Source organism: Vigna angularis, chromosome 3 (assembly GCF_016808095.1).
Source record: "Vigna angularis cultivar LongXiaoDou No.4 chromosome 3, ASM1680809v1, whole genome shotgun sequence".
Classification (NCBI taxonomy): Eukaryota; Viridiplantae; Streptophyta; class Magnoliopsida; order Fabales; family Fabaceae; genus Vigna; species Vigna angularis.
The window spans coordinates 38629381-38645606 of NC_068972.1; the positions used below are offsets into that span (position 1 = coordinate 38629381).

General features: G+C 35.4%; 2 protein-coding genes across 10 annotated transcripts; one reads left to right on the forward strand and one right to left on the reverse strand.

Moving 5' to 3' along the window:
- Positions 1-201: 201 nt before the first annotated feature.
- LOC108326065 (putative disease resistance protein RGA3) lies at positions 202-14055 on the reverse strand. Of its 7 annotated transcripts, none has more exons than XM_017559318.2 (4): positions 11923-12058; positions 8358-8433; positions 1644-3142; positions 202-523 (listed from the first exon to the last, which is right to left on the reverse strand). In XM_017559318.2, the coding sequence occupies exons 3-4, from the start codon at positions 3052-3054 to the stop codon at positions 474-476; spliced, it is 1461 nt and encodes a 486-aa protein (XP_017414807.2). In that variant the 5' UTR covers positions 3055-3142; positions 8358-8433; positions 11923-12058; the 3' UTR covers positions 202-473. The 7 variants fall into 7 exon arrangements, with proteins under 7 accessions (XP_017414807.2, XP_052730129.1, XP_052730128.1 ...); XM_052874169.1 differs by lacking the exon at positions 11923-12058 and adding an exon at positions 13705-14055 and having other exon boundaries at positions 362-523; positions 589-3142; XM_052874168.1 differs by lacking the exon at positions 11923-12058 and adding an exon at positions 13705-14025 and having other exon boundaries at positions 362-523; positions 589-3142; positions 8358-8447.
- Positions 9583-13775, forward strand: LOC108326066 (disease resistance protein RGA2). 3 transcript variants are annotated; one of them, XR_008247566.1, is made up of 4 exons: positions 9583-12290; positions 13280-13375; positions 13454-13532; positions 13638-13775. XR_008247566.1 is itself a non-coding variant. In XM_052874164.1 (2 exons), the coding sequence occupies exon 1, from the start codon at positions 9702-9704 to the stop codon at positions 12252-12254; it is 2553 nt and encodes an 850-aa protein (XP_052730124.1). In that variant the 5' UTR covers positions 9583-9701; the 3' UTR covers positions 12255-12290; positions 12700-12828. The 3 variants fall into 3 exon arrangements, 1 of the variants encoding a protein (XP_052730124.1); XR_008247567.1 differs by having other exon boundaries at positions 13291-13375; XM_052874164.1 differs by lacking the exons at positions 13280-13375; positions 13454-13532; positions 13638-13775 and adding an exon at positions 12700-12828.
- Positions 14056-16226: the final 2171 nt, after the last annotated feature.

Consider the following 16226-nt stretch of genomic DNA (forward strand, 5'->3'; position numbering starts at 1 on the left):
ATGATCACGCTTAAATATCAATTACTTTCTAGCTAAAACTTTCTTATACATACGGTTTCATACTACCACACTATATGCACTAATACAATATTATTCTAATGACAATAACAACAACCAATGGTTGGATATCAGAATAGTCGCACAAGTACTAATAATTAAAATAAAAGAAACAAAATAAATAATAGACAAAAAAAATAACTCTAAAAAAAATTACATACCTTTATGTATAGCCCGAAAGAGAAAACAATAACACCATATCACTTGGAAATAAAATACAAATACAAAAACAACCTTAGAGAAAAAACTAATTTCACTCTTATTTTTCTCGCAAATACTAAAGCAATATAAAAGAAAAAGAAGAGACATTGAAATGAATTTTTACAAAAACACTTTACTCCTTTTATAACATAAAAAAAATAAATCCTAAGATAAGTTTAAGTTTGAACTAACGTGAGACTTCTGAAGGTGAGTTCTCATGTGTAACCCGTGTTATGAGGAGGAGAGGCCAACAAATTGCTATAACCTGTGTAAAGAAGAAAATATTTTTGAGAAAATTAAAAAATAATAATAATAAATCCAAAAGGTTACCTCTAACTTTTGATTGTGTTATTCCGATAACTCTTGTTCATTTTCTGAGTCATCATTTAAAACATGTTTAATGTGTGATATCTTGTACCAATCCTGTCCAACTCGTGGTTTGAATTTTTTCCATAATTCAGGACAACCAGTCATGTCTATTTTTTGAAGATTTGTGAGCTGATGCATGTTGTCAGGCAGTGACAACAGATTTGGACAACTGCAAATACTAAGCAATTTGAGATAAACTAGAGTTACTAGCCAATCGGGAAACTCCTTAAGATTGATGCAACCCTCAATAAGTAAGAATTGTAAAGAGTTTGCAGATCCTTGAATCCATTGAGGCAACGTGACCAGTTGCGGCAAGCCTCCAAGATAAACAAACTTTAACTTTGAATCGGGGATTTGGCTTCCAAGACTCATTGACAATTCTAACTTGGGGCACTGACAGATAACCAAACTCTTTAAATTTGTAATGGCGTGAAACGGAACCGACTTTAGACTTTCACATTCAAATAAGGATAATTTTTTAAGAGTGGATAGTTGTATACCATTGAACAATGACTCCAAATTATGACAATAACAAATATATAAATTTTCTAAAGAAGTCAAAACTGCAATGTCTTTGTCTGGAAAATCAACTTGTTTGGTGGTTATAACAAGATTCCGAAGGCTGATTAGATTTCTTATTCCTTTGGGTAGTTCTTGTAGCTCTACACATCCACTGAGATTCAAAGTTTGCAAATTTTGAAGTTCGCAGACTGAATCAGGGAGTCTCCTGAGTTTTTCACTACACTGGAGATTATGATATCTTAAATGTTTCAACTTCCCAATAAAGTAAGGCAAACTCTCCAATTCACATGAACATAATTCTAAAACCCTCAAGTATTTGCATCTTGACACCAATGTAATCAAGAAAGCTTCATTGTTCATTCCCTCGGGAAGACACACACTTCTTAAACCTTTGTGAGGAAAAGCTTGAGCAAGCAAATTATTTTCCATAAAGGCTAAATGTTGGGCATTCTCAGAATTTTTTTTATTGCGGAGATCTATTCTTTCAAACTCACCTTTTGCAATATAAGTTGCAAGATCATGCACCAAATCATGTAACGTAAATGAGGAATCGCTCCCATAGTCAAGATAATCTGAAAGAAAAGATCTTGACCATAGCTCATGCACAAGATGATTGGCAACCTCCATCATTGATTCACTTTCCTTTGGTGGCGGAAGAAAACCAAGTGCTTCCCATAGGGTAGAAATGTGAGAACAATGAATAGAAGTATCCTCTGGGAACAGGGAGAAAGAAGCAAAACAAGGTTTTAAATATGAAGGGAGTTGATCGTAACTTAGTTTGAGAGCTGGCAAAATGCCTCTTTCATTTTGTTGTAAATTCCAAATCTCATTGTCTCTTATAGACTCCCACTCTTTCTTATCAAACCTTGAGAACAGTGAGCTCCCCACTGTTTTCACTGCTAAAGGTAACCCACCACATTTTTCAACTATTTCTTTTCCAATCTCCAACAGTTGCGGATGTTTTTTTTCTTCTCCATCATCAAAAGCATATTTCACAAATAGAGAAAGAGAATCCTCTTCAGAGAGACATCCAAGAAGGTACAAATTTGATGATTTATTGCGCATTGTGGCAGTTACTGTACGGCTACGAGTGGTCACTAGGACTTTACTCCCTTCAACATTCAAATCTATTATTTCCTTCAACTCATCCCATTTTTCAGGATCCTCGTTCCACACGTCATCCAACACAAGCAAGAACTTCTGACCTTCAAGTGTCTCTCTCAAACGAATTTGAAGTTGCTCCGTCTCAAAGTCATTGAAGTTTTCCCGAGTTGGGTTTGGAGCGGAATTGAGGATTTTAATGAGCACATTCCTAAGTTCAAAATCATTAGAGACACAGACCCACATCTTCAACTGAAAACATTCATCAATGTTTGTGTCATTGAAGACCAACTTAGCAAGTGTGGTTTTTCCCAAGCCTCCCATTCCCACAATGGAAATAACAGAAAGACTTTGACAATCACCATCTTGCACCAGAAGTTTTATTATTTCATTCCTATCATGTTCCCTTCCTGTAACATTGGAAGGGTTTACATGAGAATGAGTCATTTTCCTCACGTGCACGACACGTGTATCTCGGTCAATGACTTGAAGGGCAAACAGGGTTCTTTGAGATGCAAGTTTGGTCAATCTGGTGTTGATGTCTTGAATGTGATGCGCCATTCTAAGACGATAAACAGCAGGATTACTTTTCGAGAAGAAACGACTTACCTTTCTTGAGCAGCTACCATAGGTTTTGACAACATGCTTCCTTAATGCTTCGCACTCAAAATCATCGACTATGTCTTCAGCATCACAAAACACACGCTTGACCTGTCTCAGCCATTGGCTCAGCGCACTGCTCTGTGGAGTCTTTTGCTCAGCATCTGAGAGCACACCTCTGATGAGTGCCATACTTTCTGTCATCTGCTGTAGCTCGCTGTGTACACCAAGCGCCAAAGAAGCTTCTTGAACGACAACAGTGGCAAGCTTTCCTAAAACTGATTCTGCGAAGCTGAAAAGAAGTGATTCGGCCATGAGTTTAGGAAGACAAGAATGCAATTGGAAATTTTGTGACTATAATAGTTGCTTGATGAATCATTTCAAAGCATTATGGTTTTTACAAAAGTATGCTGCAAAACATCATTTGTTTTAATAAAATACGTGTAATAATTGAAATGTAGTCAGTGGAATTGTAATTTTATATATACGATGAGCTGGATTCTCGGTGTTTGGTATATTGTATTCGCACAGAGTTAAAGAAATATAAAAGATTGCAATTTGACATATAAAATCATTTGTAGTAGCTGTGCCTGGATTTCCCCGTGGAGATCGAGAATAGCGCAGTTATTGGTTCCACTAATTTCTTTTAATTTTTTTAATCAATTTCTGTGTGAATGTATGACTTTTACAACAACGTTATGCACCAAAATCAATATACAAGGAGAGCAAGCACGTTACATAAATGAGAGTCCCAATCAGTCAAAATCTATATACAACAATGTATAAATAATTTTATATTATTATTCTTTAAATAATTTATAAATAAATGTTTCAGATAGTATATTTCTATCCTATATCTTACCGCATTTTTTTTATATATTATATAGAATTCAAAACAAATTTCAATAATGATTCCATACAATTATAACATACCAACTCAGGTTACCAAGCTACTATAACTTTAGAAGCAAGGTATTTAGCTTCTCTTATTTGATAAAGGACCAAACCACTCTAGAAAACCTAAAACAGTTCCACAAGCACAAGAAGTCTTATTTACTCCTATGAACCACAAAAACACGATCAGGATACACCGTTAGGATTACTAATCAACAAAAAGTCTTATAGAAGACTTAAATATCACAGGCTAAACACAGAGGGTTAGCATGCAAGGAAAACGAAACTAACCAAAGGAAGGAGTAAAAAACCAACTTACTCTATCTGAGAAATTGATTGGTCTAGTTCGTCGCCAGGATCAATCCTATAGTCTCAATTATTCAATTAAACGAACAAAGGATAAGAACTCCTAGAAAGAAGCCAAAGAGCTCTAGAAAAGTGGTTTATCGAAATATAATATGTTTTAAAATAATAAAACTTGTTCATAATGAAACTATTTATATTAAAACTATTTAATATTAAAATAATCGAGTCTCACAACTTTTAAACCACTATCACTTCTAAAATATTATTTTCTAGGTTTTCATATATTCTTAATTAAAATAATATATTTTTAGATTATTCATAATAAATTGAATCAAAGTACATTTTCAATTAAATTATATTATGTTTAATCATTTTTATTCTTTTACCTCTTAACCAAGTAAAAAGTTAATTAATCAAAGTACATTCTTAACTAATTATTGTTAAAGTTTTTACCATTAATCCAAATACATTCTCAATTGGTAACAAAAACTCATTCAATTGTATGAAAGTGCCTAACCTATATTAAAATATATTCTCAATCAAAATTAAAAACCTTTAGATCATATCGTCAACAAGCATATAGATTAAAAGGCCTCGCTGGTTAGTTATGATATAAAAACCTTTAGGCTTTTACTATTTGTAAAACCGAAGCTCAAGCTTAGATTTTAAAAATAAATAAAGCCTAAATCTTTCTCAAAAAATAAAATAAAATAAATAATAATTACATTTTTGAATTAATGAATCTAAGTATTGGTTCTTAGACAATTGAGGCCTAAACTTATATATTCTTCAGTTTTTATGAGAATCGAAGCCTAAACATTCTTAATAATTTTTAAAATGTCACCACATTTTGGTAGCCTTTGGTTTTCTTGAATCCAAAATATATTGGGCAAAGTTAAATGGGATTTTTGCACTAATAGATCATAAAAGAAAAATAAAAGTAGTTCTAAATAGATTTGCAAGTTTTGAAGTCATGATACAATTAAAACTACAACTGATGGTCCTGTGATCTACCATTACTGGTATATGTTAGGTGAACTTAAATGTAATAGAATTAAATGGGTTGTTTATTTATTTAAAAGTATTCTCACGCAAGATTCAGTAGGATAATGTAGTGGTTAGACAATAATAGGGAATAATTGTGTCTTGATGGTAGATTTTATGGTTATGGAGATGAAAAGCCAAGATGAGTCTATAGATTGTAAGTATTTAATTGACACACAACATAGCAAGATACCAGAAGCATACTCAGAAAATATAAGTGAGTGTCATTTTTCTAATAAATTGGCATCAAAGTTGAGTCCGACTGAAATAGAAAATGTTTGAGAAAGAAGCAGTGAGAGACGATCAGCCTAGCAAATTGTTTTTCCTTGCCCTAATTGACAAAGAAAGTCAACTATGATAACTAAAGTGTGCAAATGAGAGCTTTTCTTGTATCGCAAGATGTGAGGGATGTAGTGCAGAATGGATACGAAAAGCCAATAGAAGATGTAGAGTAGACGGTAGCCTAGATTGTTGCATTGAGAAGATTGTTTGTGAAGGATTAATAAACTCTGTACATATTATACCCATTGGCTTTGAGAAGATAGTGAACGTTAAATTTTCAAGAGAAGCGTGATAGATTTTGGAGAAAGTATACAAAGGAGATAATTGTGTCAAGCAAGTAAGACTTCAAATGCTTAGAGGTGAGTTTGAAAGCCTGAAAATGGAGGAAAGAGAATTAGTAGCCAAGAATATATCTCGGGTGGAAGCGATGACAAATCAACTCAGCAAAACTGGAGATGAGTTGTCTGTTCACCGAGTTGTGGAGAAAGTCTTAAGGTCATTGACTAAGGACTTTGAAAGTATAGTTTGCGCCATCAAAGAGTCCAAGGATTTGACAATGCTCACAGTTGAAGAGCTTGTCGGGTCACTGGAGGCACACGAGACGTGAAAGAAGGAGCTCGGAACACCCAAGGCCGACGTCTTGGTGGAAGAGGACGAGGTGATTTTGAAGATGGTGAAGAGCAGATTGGTCTGTAGAACTGGCAAGGCCATGGACAAGCGAGAGGCTGCAGAGGTCGGTCAAGTAACTCTGAAGTGGGATGTTTTAAGTGTGGAAAGCACAACCACTTTGCAAATGAATGCAAGTCGGCCAAATGTTACTATCGTGGTAAGGTCAAACATTTTGCATGAGAGTGTTGATTTGAAAGTGGAAAAAAGGAGACAAATCTCCTTACTGAATAAGCTGAAGAAGAAATAGGAATCTTGATGATGACAAGGAGCTCGAAGTTGAGTTGCCGAGTTGGAGACTGGATGTCAAGCTACGTGCAAGTTGTATGATGTCCAAGAGATCGGAAGCCAAGTTATGTACGAACTAGAGATTAGATTCCAAGCATAAGGACAATTCGGCATGTTTGCCGAACAGCAAGGAGAGCTTGGCAACATTGCCAACTAGAAAGGAGAGCTCAACAAGTTTCTCAAACGGCAAGAAGAATCCGGGAAAAATGTCGAGCAACAAAGAGAACTTGAACAAATAGTCCAGTAGCAAGGACAACTCCACAAGAATATCGAGTATCATGGGAAACTCAGCAATGCAGCCAAGTATCAAGATACCTCGGGCAAACAACTTAGTAGCCCGGAAAGGTTCAATGAAAGCTTAAAAGAACCAATGGGAAGCTTGGACAGTCCGTGGAGGTGCCTTGCCAAATTGTTGAAGAGCTTGGTGCAGAGCTTTGCTGAAAGCTCGGTTAAGAGCTTAGTGCAGAACTCGATAATTAGCCCAGTGTAGAGCTTGGTGGATAGCTCAGTGCAGAGCTTGGTGGAGAGCTCGGTTAAGAGGTCAATGCAAAGCTCTAAAGAGAGTTCAATGGAGAATTTTCTGGAGAACTTGGTATAGAGCTTAGACGAGCAATTGAAGAGCTCGGTTAACACAATAGACCAAGTGGGAAGCTTGGATGTCTCTATGTCGAGACCAAGTAGCTCGGCGAGAATGAGACCAACCCAATTAGCTTGGAGGGGCCTCTACATAGCTCGGAGGAGAATGTAGGAAGCTCGATGGAACCTAAGGTAAGCTCGGTTAACTTACTGAGCAAAGATTTGGGAAAGGAGGAAATTGTAGAAGGTGTATATTTGGCACTGAGTTTAGTACAATTATTGAAAGAAGAAATTGATTTGAATACCGTAGGAAGCATTTACCAGACCCAACAAACCTCGCCGCTAGAAATTTTAGGTAGGCCAACTGAGAAAGCATTGCTTTCTTGGGCTGTTATGGATTTAGGGATGGACATTGATGTTGTGAAGCAGCATTGTGAAATCATTCATGTGAAGACGTTTAACTCTAAGAAAGAGAGAACTACGATTTTGATAAGGGAGAAGAGAGGTTGCAAAAGGATCGTTACACATTGGAAGGGTGTTGTTGAGATTATATTGGCTATGTGTTCAAGTTATTATGGCCAAACAAGGGAAATCATGATCTTTAATAATGAAGAAAGGGTTTAGATTGAGAACATTATCATGGCTACCAAAAGTTTGCAATGCATCGGCAGGCCTGCAAAAAGATTGAGAGACAAAACAAACATTGTTGGGAATACTTGGACTGAAAAACCCTTATAGGCCAGGAGTTGAAGCATCAGTTGAATCATGTAGGAATGTTAAAGTGAAGATCAAGATAATTAGGGAGATAATGTGCACACAATGAAGTACAAGTTGGCCATACACAAAGCGACCAAGACAACCATTTTGAAAGGAAAGAGCAAGTCTACCATAGTTAATAAGAAGTCAGCCAAAAGCATTTGAGAAGTAGGCCAAAGCAATGGAGAAGTCGACCACGAGGAGTCGGCAAATGAAAAAAATAAGTCTGAATGTAGGAAAGAATGATGAAAGTCACGAGAAACATTTAAGTTTACAGGAGAGTTTTATTAAGTAAACTTAAATGTAATAGAATTAAATGGGTTGTTTATTTGCTTAAGAGTTGTAGGTTTTAGAATGCAAGAGTCAACAGGGCATTGTAGTGATTATTAGACAATAATAAGAAATAATTGTGTCTTAATAATATATTTTATGGTTTTAGAGAAGAGAAGCCAAGATAAGTGCATAAATTGAAAGTGTCTAGTTGACACACAACATAATACCAAAAGCACATTAAAAAATTTATTAATGAGTGTCATTTTCCTACCAGTCTACCATATCATCTCTACTATCAAGAGTATCAGAGCTAACATAAGATTCTTCAAATAGATGAACTGGAAAATAATCTTCAAATCACAACATTTAGGTAAAATTTAAACTGGGCAGAAATAAAATCAAATGTCAACTCAATAACTCACCTCCGTTGCAGGTTCACAACTCCTGAATTATGTCTCTACTTCTATTTTCCCGCAAGTCTTGAGCAGACAGTAAAACCTCACAAATAAAACCTTCTCCAATTAAAATGTGAAGTGATAGGAACAAGTTAGAGAAACCAATATATATTAATTAATGTTATATATCAATTAAACTTTGGAATAGGATACAAACTGGTCTTCATTCTAGGTATATCTTTGTAGGCATATATTGAAATTCATTAACATTTTAATTAAACCATGTTAGTTTTTTCTGTGTGTGATTCTTTTTTATCCTTGCTTGTGACTTTCAAGTCGTTCTTTTAGGGAGTTTTTTCTATTGTCATTTCTTTATTTGTCTTCATTTGTATGGTTTATTCGTTTGTATGCTAGATGGTATCATGTTTGTTTGTTTGAGCTATTTCCATTACAAAAATGGAATAGGAATTTATTTTATAGAATCTACATTGACAAAGTTAGTTTTTGTTAAGTGCGTATTCATGAAATTCTATATTGAATGTATAAAAAAAAATGAGAAGTTGATTTGAGGAATTATATATGTCGTGGATGAAAAACTTAATTGAGTTTGTTTTGGCTCGTTGACCTGGTTGGCATACCATAGCCCCTCATCATCCAATATAATTGCAGTAAAAGGGTTTTAAAACAAAATTGTACATAAAAATTAACAGTGAATATATTTATATATGATTGATTCTAACACCCCAACCACCAATCTACTAGACTACAAAAATCATTATTGGGGTATTTTATCCAATTAAATACATGAGTACAAGTAGGAAGTGCATAAAAAAATTATTATGTGGCGTCATATTTGGCCCCATTTTATAAACAGTATTGTTTTGTTTACTGACGAATTGGTTTTGTATTAGAAAGACTTCATATTTCTCTTGAAATCATCGACAATATAGTACAGTGGACATCTTGTGTTTGAGAAATTTCATGAAACCCAAAGATACATAGTAACAACAAAATTACAAACTTTCATTTGGGTTGAACATATGTAGTGTCTTCAACGTAATATCTGTCTTTCTATGATGCTATCTCAACCTTACAAAGATGCATGTAATAAAGTATCTTGTTGACTTTTCTTAAATCAACTGGTTCAACTCAAAACCATCGAATAAATAATTATTTTCATCTCCAAGGTAAAAAAAATAGGTATATGTAACATCACCCCATCAATTTTTGTCTTCAAAATAGAGTTTTCCTACGTGCAGAGCTCTCCAATATTGACTAGACTTTTCACAGATAAATATCATAATGACAAGATAAGATTCAGAGAAAAAACCATTCCTGAGGTTGTCACTGAATTCTTGTCTGCCTAAAGTCATGGCCGAATCACTCATTGTTGCAGTTGCAGAATCACTTATAACGAAGTTCGCTTCTCGAGCTGTCGAACAAGCTTCTTTGGCGTTGGGTGTGTACCAAGAGCTACAGCAGATGAAAAAGACCATGGCACTGGTCAAAGCATTCCTGTTAGACGCTGAGCAAAAGAAGCAGCAGAACAATGCCCTGAGTGAGTGGCTAAGACAGATCAGGCAGGTATTCGCCCACGCGGAAGACATAGTCGACAACTTTGAATGCGAAGTATTGCGGAAGCACGTTGTCAGCTCGCACGGCAGCTTCTGCAGGAAGGTATGTCGTTTGTTTTCAACTAGTAATCCTGTGGTTTACCGTTACAGAATGGGGCGTGAGATAAAAGACATCAAGAAGCAGTTAGAGAAGGTTGCAACTGATGGCCACATGTTTGGTCTTCAAAGCAGTGACAAGGATACCAAGGTTTTGAATGCGAGGGAAATGACTCATTCACATGTGAATGTCTCAAATGTGGTAGGAAGAGAACATGATAAGCAGAAGATAATAGAGCTTTTGCTGCAAGATGATCATCATGACAGAAGTCTCTCAGTGATTTCCATTGTGGGATTTGGAGGCTTGGGAAAGACCACTCTTGCAAAGGTAGTGTTCAATGACACTAGCATTGAGGAATGTTTCACTTTGAAGATGTGGGTGTGTGTCTCTAATGATTTCGAACTTAGGAATGTCCTTATTAAAATCCTAAACTCTGCTCCTAACGCCACCAATGAGAAGTTCAAAAATTTAGACACGGATCAACTTCAAATTCGTTTGAGAAGTAGCCTTCAACGTGAGAAGTTCTTGCTCGTCTTAGACGATGTGTGGAACGAGAATCGTGTTAAATGGGATGAGTTGAAGGAAATTATAGAGACGGTAGGTAACAAAGGAAGTAAAATCTTGGTGACTACTCGTAGTCACTCAATAGATGCCATGATGCGCACTAAATTCTCTAACTCTTACATTCTAAAAGGCCTTTCTGAGGAGGATTCCATGTCTCTGTTTGTCAAATCTGCTTTTGATGATGGAGAAGGGAAAAACCATCCAGAGTTAATGGAGATTGGGAGACAAATTGTGAGAAAATGTGGAGGAATACCATTGGCGGTGAGAACCTTAGGAAGCTCACTGTTCTCAAGGGTGGATCGAAAAGAGTGGGAGAATATAAGAGACAATGAAATTTGGAACTTAAAACAAAATGAAAATGATATTTTGCCTGCTCTTGAGTTAAGTTATGATCAACTACCTTCGCATTTGAAACGATGTTTTGCTTGCTTTTCTCTTGCCTCGAAGGACTTTGATGTTTCTAGTTCTTACGTTGCTCTGCTGTGGGAGGCACTTGGTTTTCTTTCCCCACCAAAGCAAAATGAAACAACACATGATGTTGCTAATGAATATTTGCGTGAGCTATGGTCAAGATCTTTTCTCACAGATTTTCTAGACATGGGGAGCACATGCAGATTTAAATTACATGATTTAGTCCGTGATCTTGCAGTGTACGTAGCCAAAGGTGAGTTTCAAATATTGTATCCCCACAGTACAAGTATATCTGAGCATGCCCAACACTTGTCATTCATTGAAAATGATATGCTTGGCCAAGATCTCGTTCCCATAGGTGCAAGAACTATAATTTTTCCCATGGAAGCTACTAATGATGCTTTCTTGAATACGTTGGTATCCAGGTGCAAATACCTCAGAGTTCTAGACTTGAGTTATTCTGAATACGAGAGTTTGCCTAGCTGCATTGGAAAGTTGAAACATTTAAGATATCTCAATCTTTCAGGTAATAAAAAACTTAAGGGACTCCCAGATTCCTTATGCAAACTCCAAAATTTACAAACTTTGGACCTAAGAGGTTGTATAAAGCTGCAAAATCTGCCCAAAGGAATAAGAAAGTTAGTCAGCCTTCGTCGGCTGCTTGTAACCACTAGGCAACCAGATTTTCCAGACAAAGAGATTTCAAAATTGGCTTCTATAGAAACAGTAGAACTCTATTCTTGTGATAATTTGGAGTCATTGTTCCAAGCTATACAACCTAGAAGTCTTAAGTTTTTGCATCTTTCTGGTTGTGGGGGTTTAAAGTCTCTGTCCTTTCATGTCATTACAAATTTAGAGAGTTTGGTTATCTTCAAATGCAGTAAGATGGAATTGTCAATGGGCCTTAGCAACCTTAATTCCATTCCTGATTCAAGGTTAAAATTACTTGTTCTTCAAAGTTTGCCACAGTTGGTCACTTTGCCTGAGTGGTTGCAAGGATCTGTGAACACACTGCATTCCTTGTTACTTGTTGACTGCAACAATCTTGAGGAGCTTCCTGAGTGGATGTCAACTTTGACCTCTCTCAAACTACTTATAATTGAACATTGTCCAAGGCTAATCTCACTCCCTGATAGCACGCATCACCTCCGAAACCTTGAACATTTGGAAATCAATGATTGTCCTGAATTATGCAAAAGATGTCAGCCAGGAGTTGGACTGGATTGGCACAAAATATCCCACATCAAAGAAGTTATCATTGGTGAACCAGAAGAGTAGAAGGAACTCTTGAATGACACAGTCAAAAAGTTTAAGGTATTAACTTTCGTTTTAACCACTTTCTTTTCTATTTTGAAAGAAAGGAATTTTCTGCTGTACATATAACTTTACATACGAACAATGTCCTATATATTTAATAAGTAGTTGGACTCATTAGCATATGGAAAAAGGTTCTTTGACAAGAATAACTACCATTTCACAACTATTTATACGAATAAAATGGTCCTAAAAAAATAACCTTTTGCATTTCTAAAAAAGGAAAGAATAAAAGATAGTATCAAATAAATGTAAAGAAATTGTTTGTGTCAAAGTGTCATTATTCAGTTAGTGTTAAGAAAAGAAAACTTTAGCGATTAAAATTGAGATTAGAGATCACTGCATGATTCGTGTTCTATCACAGATGATGTTAGTGATGTTATATGTATGTTTGTGTGAGATATCATAGGGTACTGTTAGTTGTTAACAGATTTTTTCACCAACTCAAAACTCGTGTCCGAGCAAACCTTGACATGTGTCTGGAGGAACCGAGACACTGATTCAATGGATCTTCTGTAACGCCACTTTGCTGTTTGAAGAATATACAAATTTCTTAGGTCGTTGCATATGGTAATTTTCTGCATGCGTCTATATTGCTTAATAAATTTTGTATCATATAAAGACTAGAATAATTTTTCTTAATCAACCATTATTGAAAAGTTTATACTGATTCTTTGTTGTCATTAATGTTGAAAAAAAGAACATTGGTTTAAATATGGAAGGAGGTGCATCTCAGTTTAGTTTTATATTTAAATTTTCTTTACTTTATGAAATTTAACTAATTTTTGGTACTTTATACTCTGTTTATCTATGACTTCCAATTGATAATAAAGTCATATACATAATACAACTTGTTTTTGAAGTTGGCATAACACTCTGTGGAAAAACAGATTGTAAGTTTCCTGGAATCTGTTTCAACTTTTGATACACTAATTCTTGAGGACAGTAAAAAATGAATTAGATCCATTCTCATTCAGCATATTGTGAAGTTTGATTGCAGTGGTGGAAGATACTAAAAATATCATTTTAGATCCATTTCTTTTGTTCATGCTGCGGTTAGGAGTCAGTACACACATTATCTCTCAGTAAGTTCACTTCTGGGATTCTTTTCATATTCTAGCTGTGTTTCACTTTTGTTTATTTGACATGTCCTCCATTTCCAGATTATATATTAATTGAAAAAGGTGTTCTTCTGCCTCCTGAGGATCTAAGACTTTCAGTTTGGGAAGATTTTTAAAAAGGGTAACAACTTCTATCTACACCTTTTATACTTCTAATTAGAACCTCCTTCTTCCTAATTTTCATATTTAGACAGCTGAACCTACATAATTTTCCTGTCTTGAGAAGCTTTAAAAATTTGACCTACAAACTCCAGCAGATTTCTTGCTGGAGGTGGTTGGGGTAAAGAAATTACCTGATGGACTTCACGCGGGTTCAAACATTGTAGTTTTGTGGCCTCCACCGTCATCCCCGACGAGGAAGAAAGGAACTGCCGCAACGCCTCGGATGAAATTGAAATGGAAAATCGATGAGCCACAGGGATGGAGAGATAAAGCATCTCTGCATTCTCATCAAAGATTCACACTCACCAGATTGAGTCACCGAGTTTATTGTTGTGCATAAAACAACTCAAAATCTCTGTGAGAAACAAACAACAGGATTTTAACTTTTGTTTCATTCTTGGTGATCACCGCTACATCTATCTTATCTATTCTTCGTACAATTCCTTATTTTTATGTACACATTCTTTTTCTTTTTCTTATACAACTTATGATTTTTTTTCAAATCCAAAATACTAACCAAAAATACATAGTTTTTTTTTCCAGAGTCTTCCACTAATTTATCTCAACAAAAATGGTAACACGTCATTTTAATAATAATATTTAATTATTAAAAAAACATTACACATTTGACATAAATAATAGATAATTTAAAATATTTATAAATAAATAAATGTTATTACAATAATCCTGAATATTGTAAGATCTCAAAAATATAGTCTAAAACTATATAATAGAATAATCACATTTAATAATAATTCAGATCAGTCTTACACTAAGAGAGAACGAACGCTCATGACCGAACGGTGTACAAAAGAAGATACCGAACGGTCATACTAAAACAAAAAGGGAAGGTGATCTAACGACCACCTTACAATCATATACTCTTCATCTTTCATTATCAATCATCTCAATTTCTTCTTTCATTATCAATCATTTCAATTTCATCTTTGTTCAAAGATTATTAAGGACACCAAATACCGAACGTTAAATCCTAACTCAGAACGAGAACGAACACTTGGAGCGAGACCGAGAGGTCTCTAATTCCAGAATAAATTAAGACCGAGAGGATTACTATTGGTTTGAGAAAGAAACCGAGTTCAATCATATAAAACAGGAACGACTAGAACGAACGTTACTTAAAAAGTGAGCGAATTAGATGAACTGACTCTTGCGAGTTCCAACCGAACACCGAAAAAACAATGCCAAGTACTAAGGCTCTAGGCCGGAACCAATGGATGTAGACACATCAAGGCATTCTAGGAATAATACTTAGAAGACTTCACATTAAGAAATCGAACGCTTATGAATCCTTAGCTTATTTGAATTTACATCAAGAAATTCGAATATCAGTCAATGACCGAGCACGGTAGAGAAAAACTCTATTGAAATTGGACGAACGCTATTTTCATCAAGATAGATTATAAAAGAAGCGAGTACGATTGCTTGGTGTAAGACCGAGCACTACTCAATACGAGCGCTTGGTGTAAGACCGAGCACTACTCAATACGAGCGCTGGGTGTAAGACCAAGCACTACTAAACTTAGATTAGAAGGTTTTATAGATATAATAAGATACCATTTGGAGTAGTGTTTAAGAACAACGAAAATATACAAATACATACATACATATATATATATATATATATATATATATATATATATATATATATATATATATATATATTTATATATACTTAAGTTTATAACCGATTACCAAGAAACAACTATGTTTGGCCGAACGCTCATGCACAGTATCACGGAACGAAGACGCTCGTCCTCAACTAGGATTCTCCCCAAATGAAAGAATCCCATTTCAACTAAGTTCACCAGAAAAACCGAACGGTCAATGACCGTTCAGTGACGAACGTACACTTTCATATGGGAAATTTCATACCAGAATCATTTATTTTCCAACTCATTTCTTAACATATAGTTTCATAACTTTATACATTCACATCATAATCAATTTTCATATTTCATACCATCCAAACATAGAGATTTCATATATTTCATGCATCATAACATAGCTCAATCATTTTTCATATCCAATCATCAAGTCAACGAACGTTCATACAGCACATAATCATACAAATTAAATTAAATAAGCTTCCCTTACCTTTGAGCGTGAACGAACGTCCTAGAGACAGAATACGGTTCGCCTGACTATAATTCTTTCTACCCTCAACGCTCAACAATTCTTCAACTAACCAAACAACAGACCAAAAATGGTTCAGAAAGAAACTATGAACTCATGCAACCAGAACTTGGTTTCCATGTACCAGATAATGAACGGCTAATTAGAAAAGAACTTACCAGTTCAGAACTCGAAACTGGTCGGTTCAAACTGAAGCTCTGGACGCTGGAAGTGCTTCTACGGTGCCTGAATGATGATCGGAGAAGAGAAAGGGTGAGATTTCATAAAGAGAAGGGAGAGCTTTTAGAGAGAAGGAGGAGAAATGAGAATTTCAGAGTTTTGGGGAAGAAGATGCATGCAGAGAGTGTGACGTAAACTTTCCAAAAACTTAGTTTTGCTTAAAACGAACGTCCGCTCATCTGCCGACACCTGCCTTCCACTATCTGATTTTCGGATCTCGTTGCTTGACACCTGGCGTCCGTTCAGAGGAATTTTGGGTGCGTTTTAAATGGGTTCTGAC

Coding starts and splice junctions, on each gene's coding strand:
- LOC108326065 (XM_052874169.1), bottom strand. CDS start 3,054: ATGACAGAAAGTATGGCACTCATCAGAGGTGTGCTCTCAGATGCTGAG.
- LOC108326066 (XM_052874164.1), top strand. CDS start 9,702: ATGGCCGAATCACTCATTGTTGCAGTTGCAGAATCACTTATAACGAAG.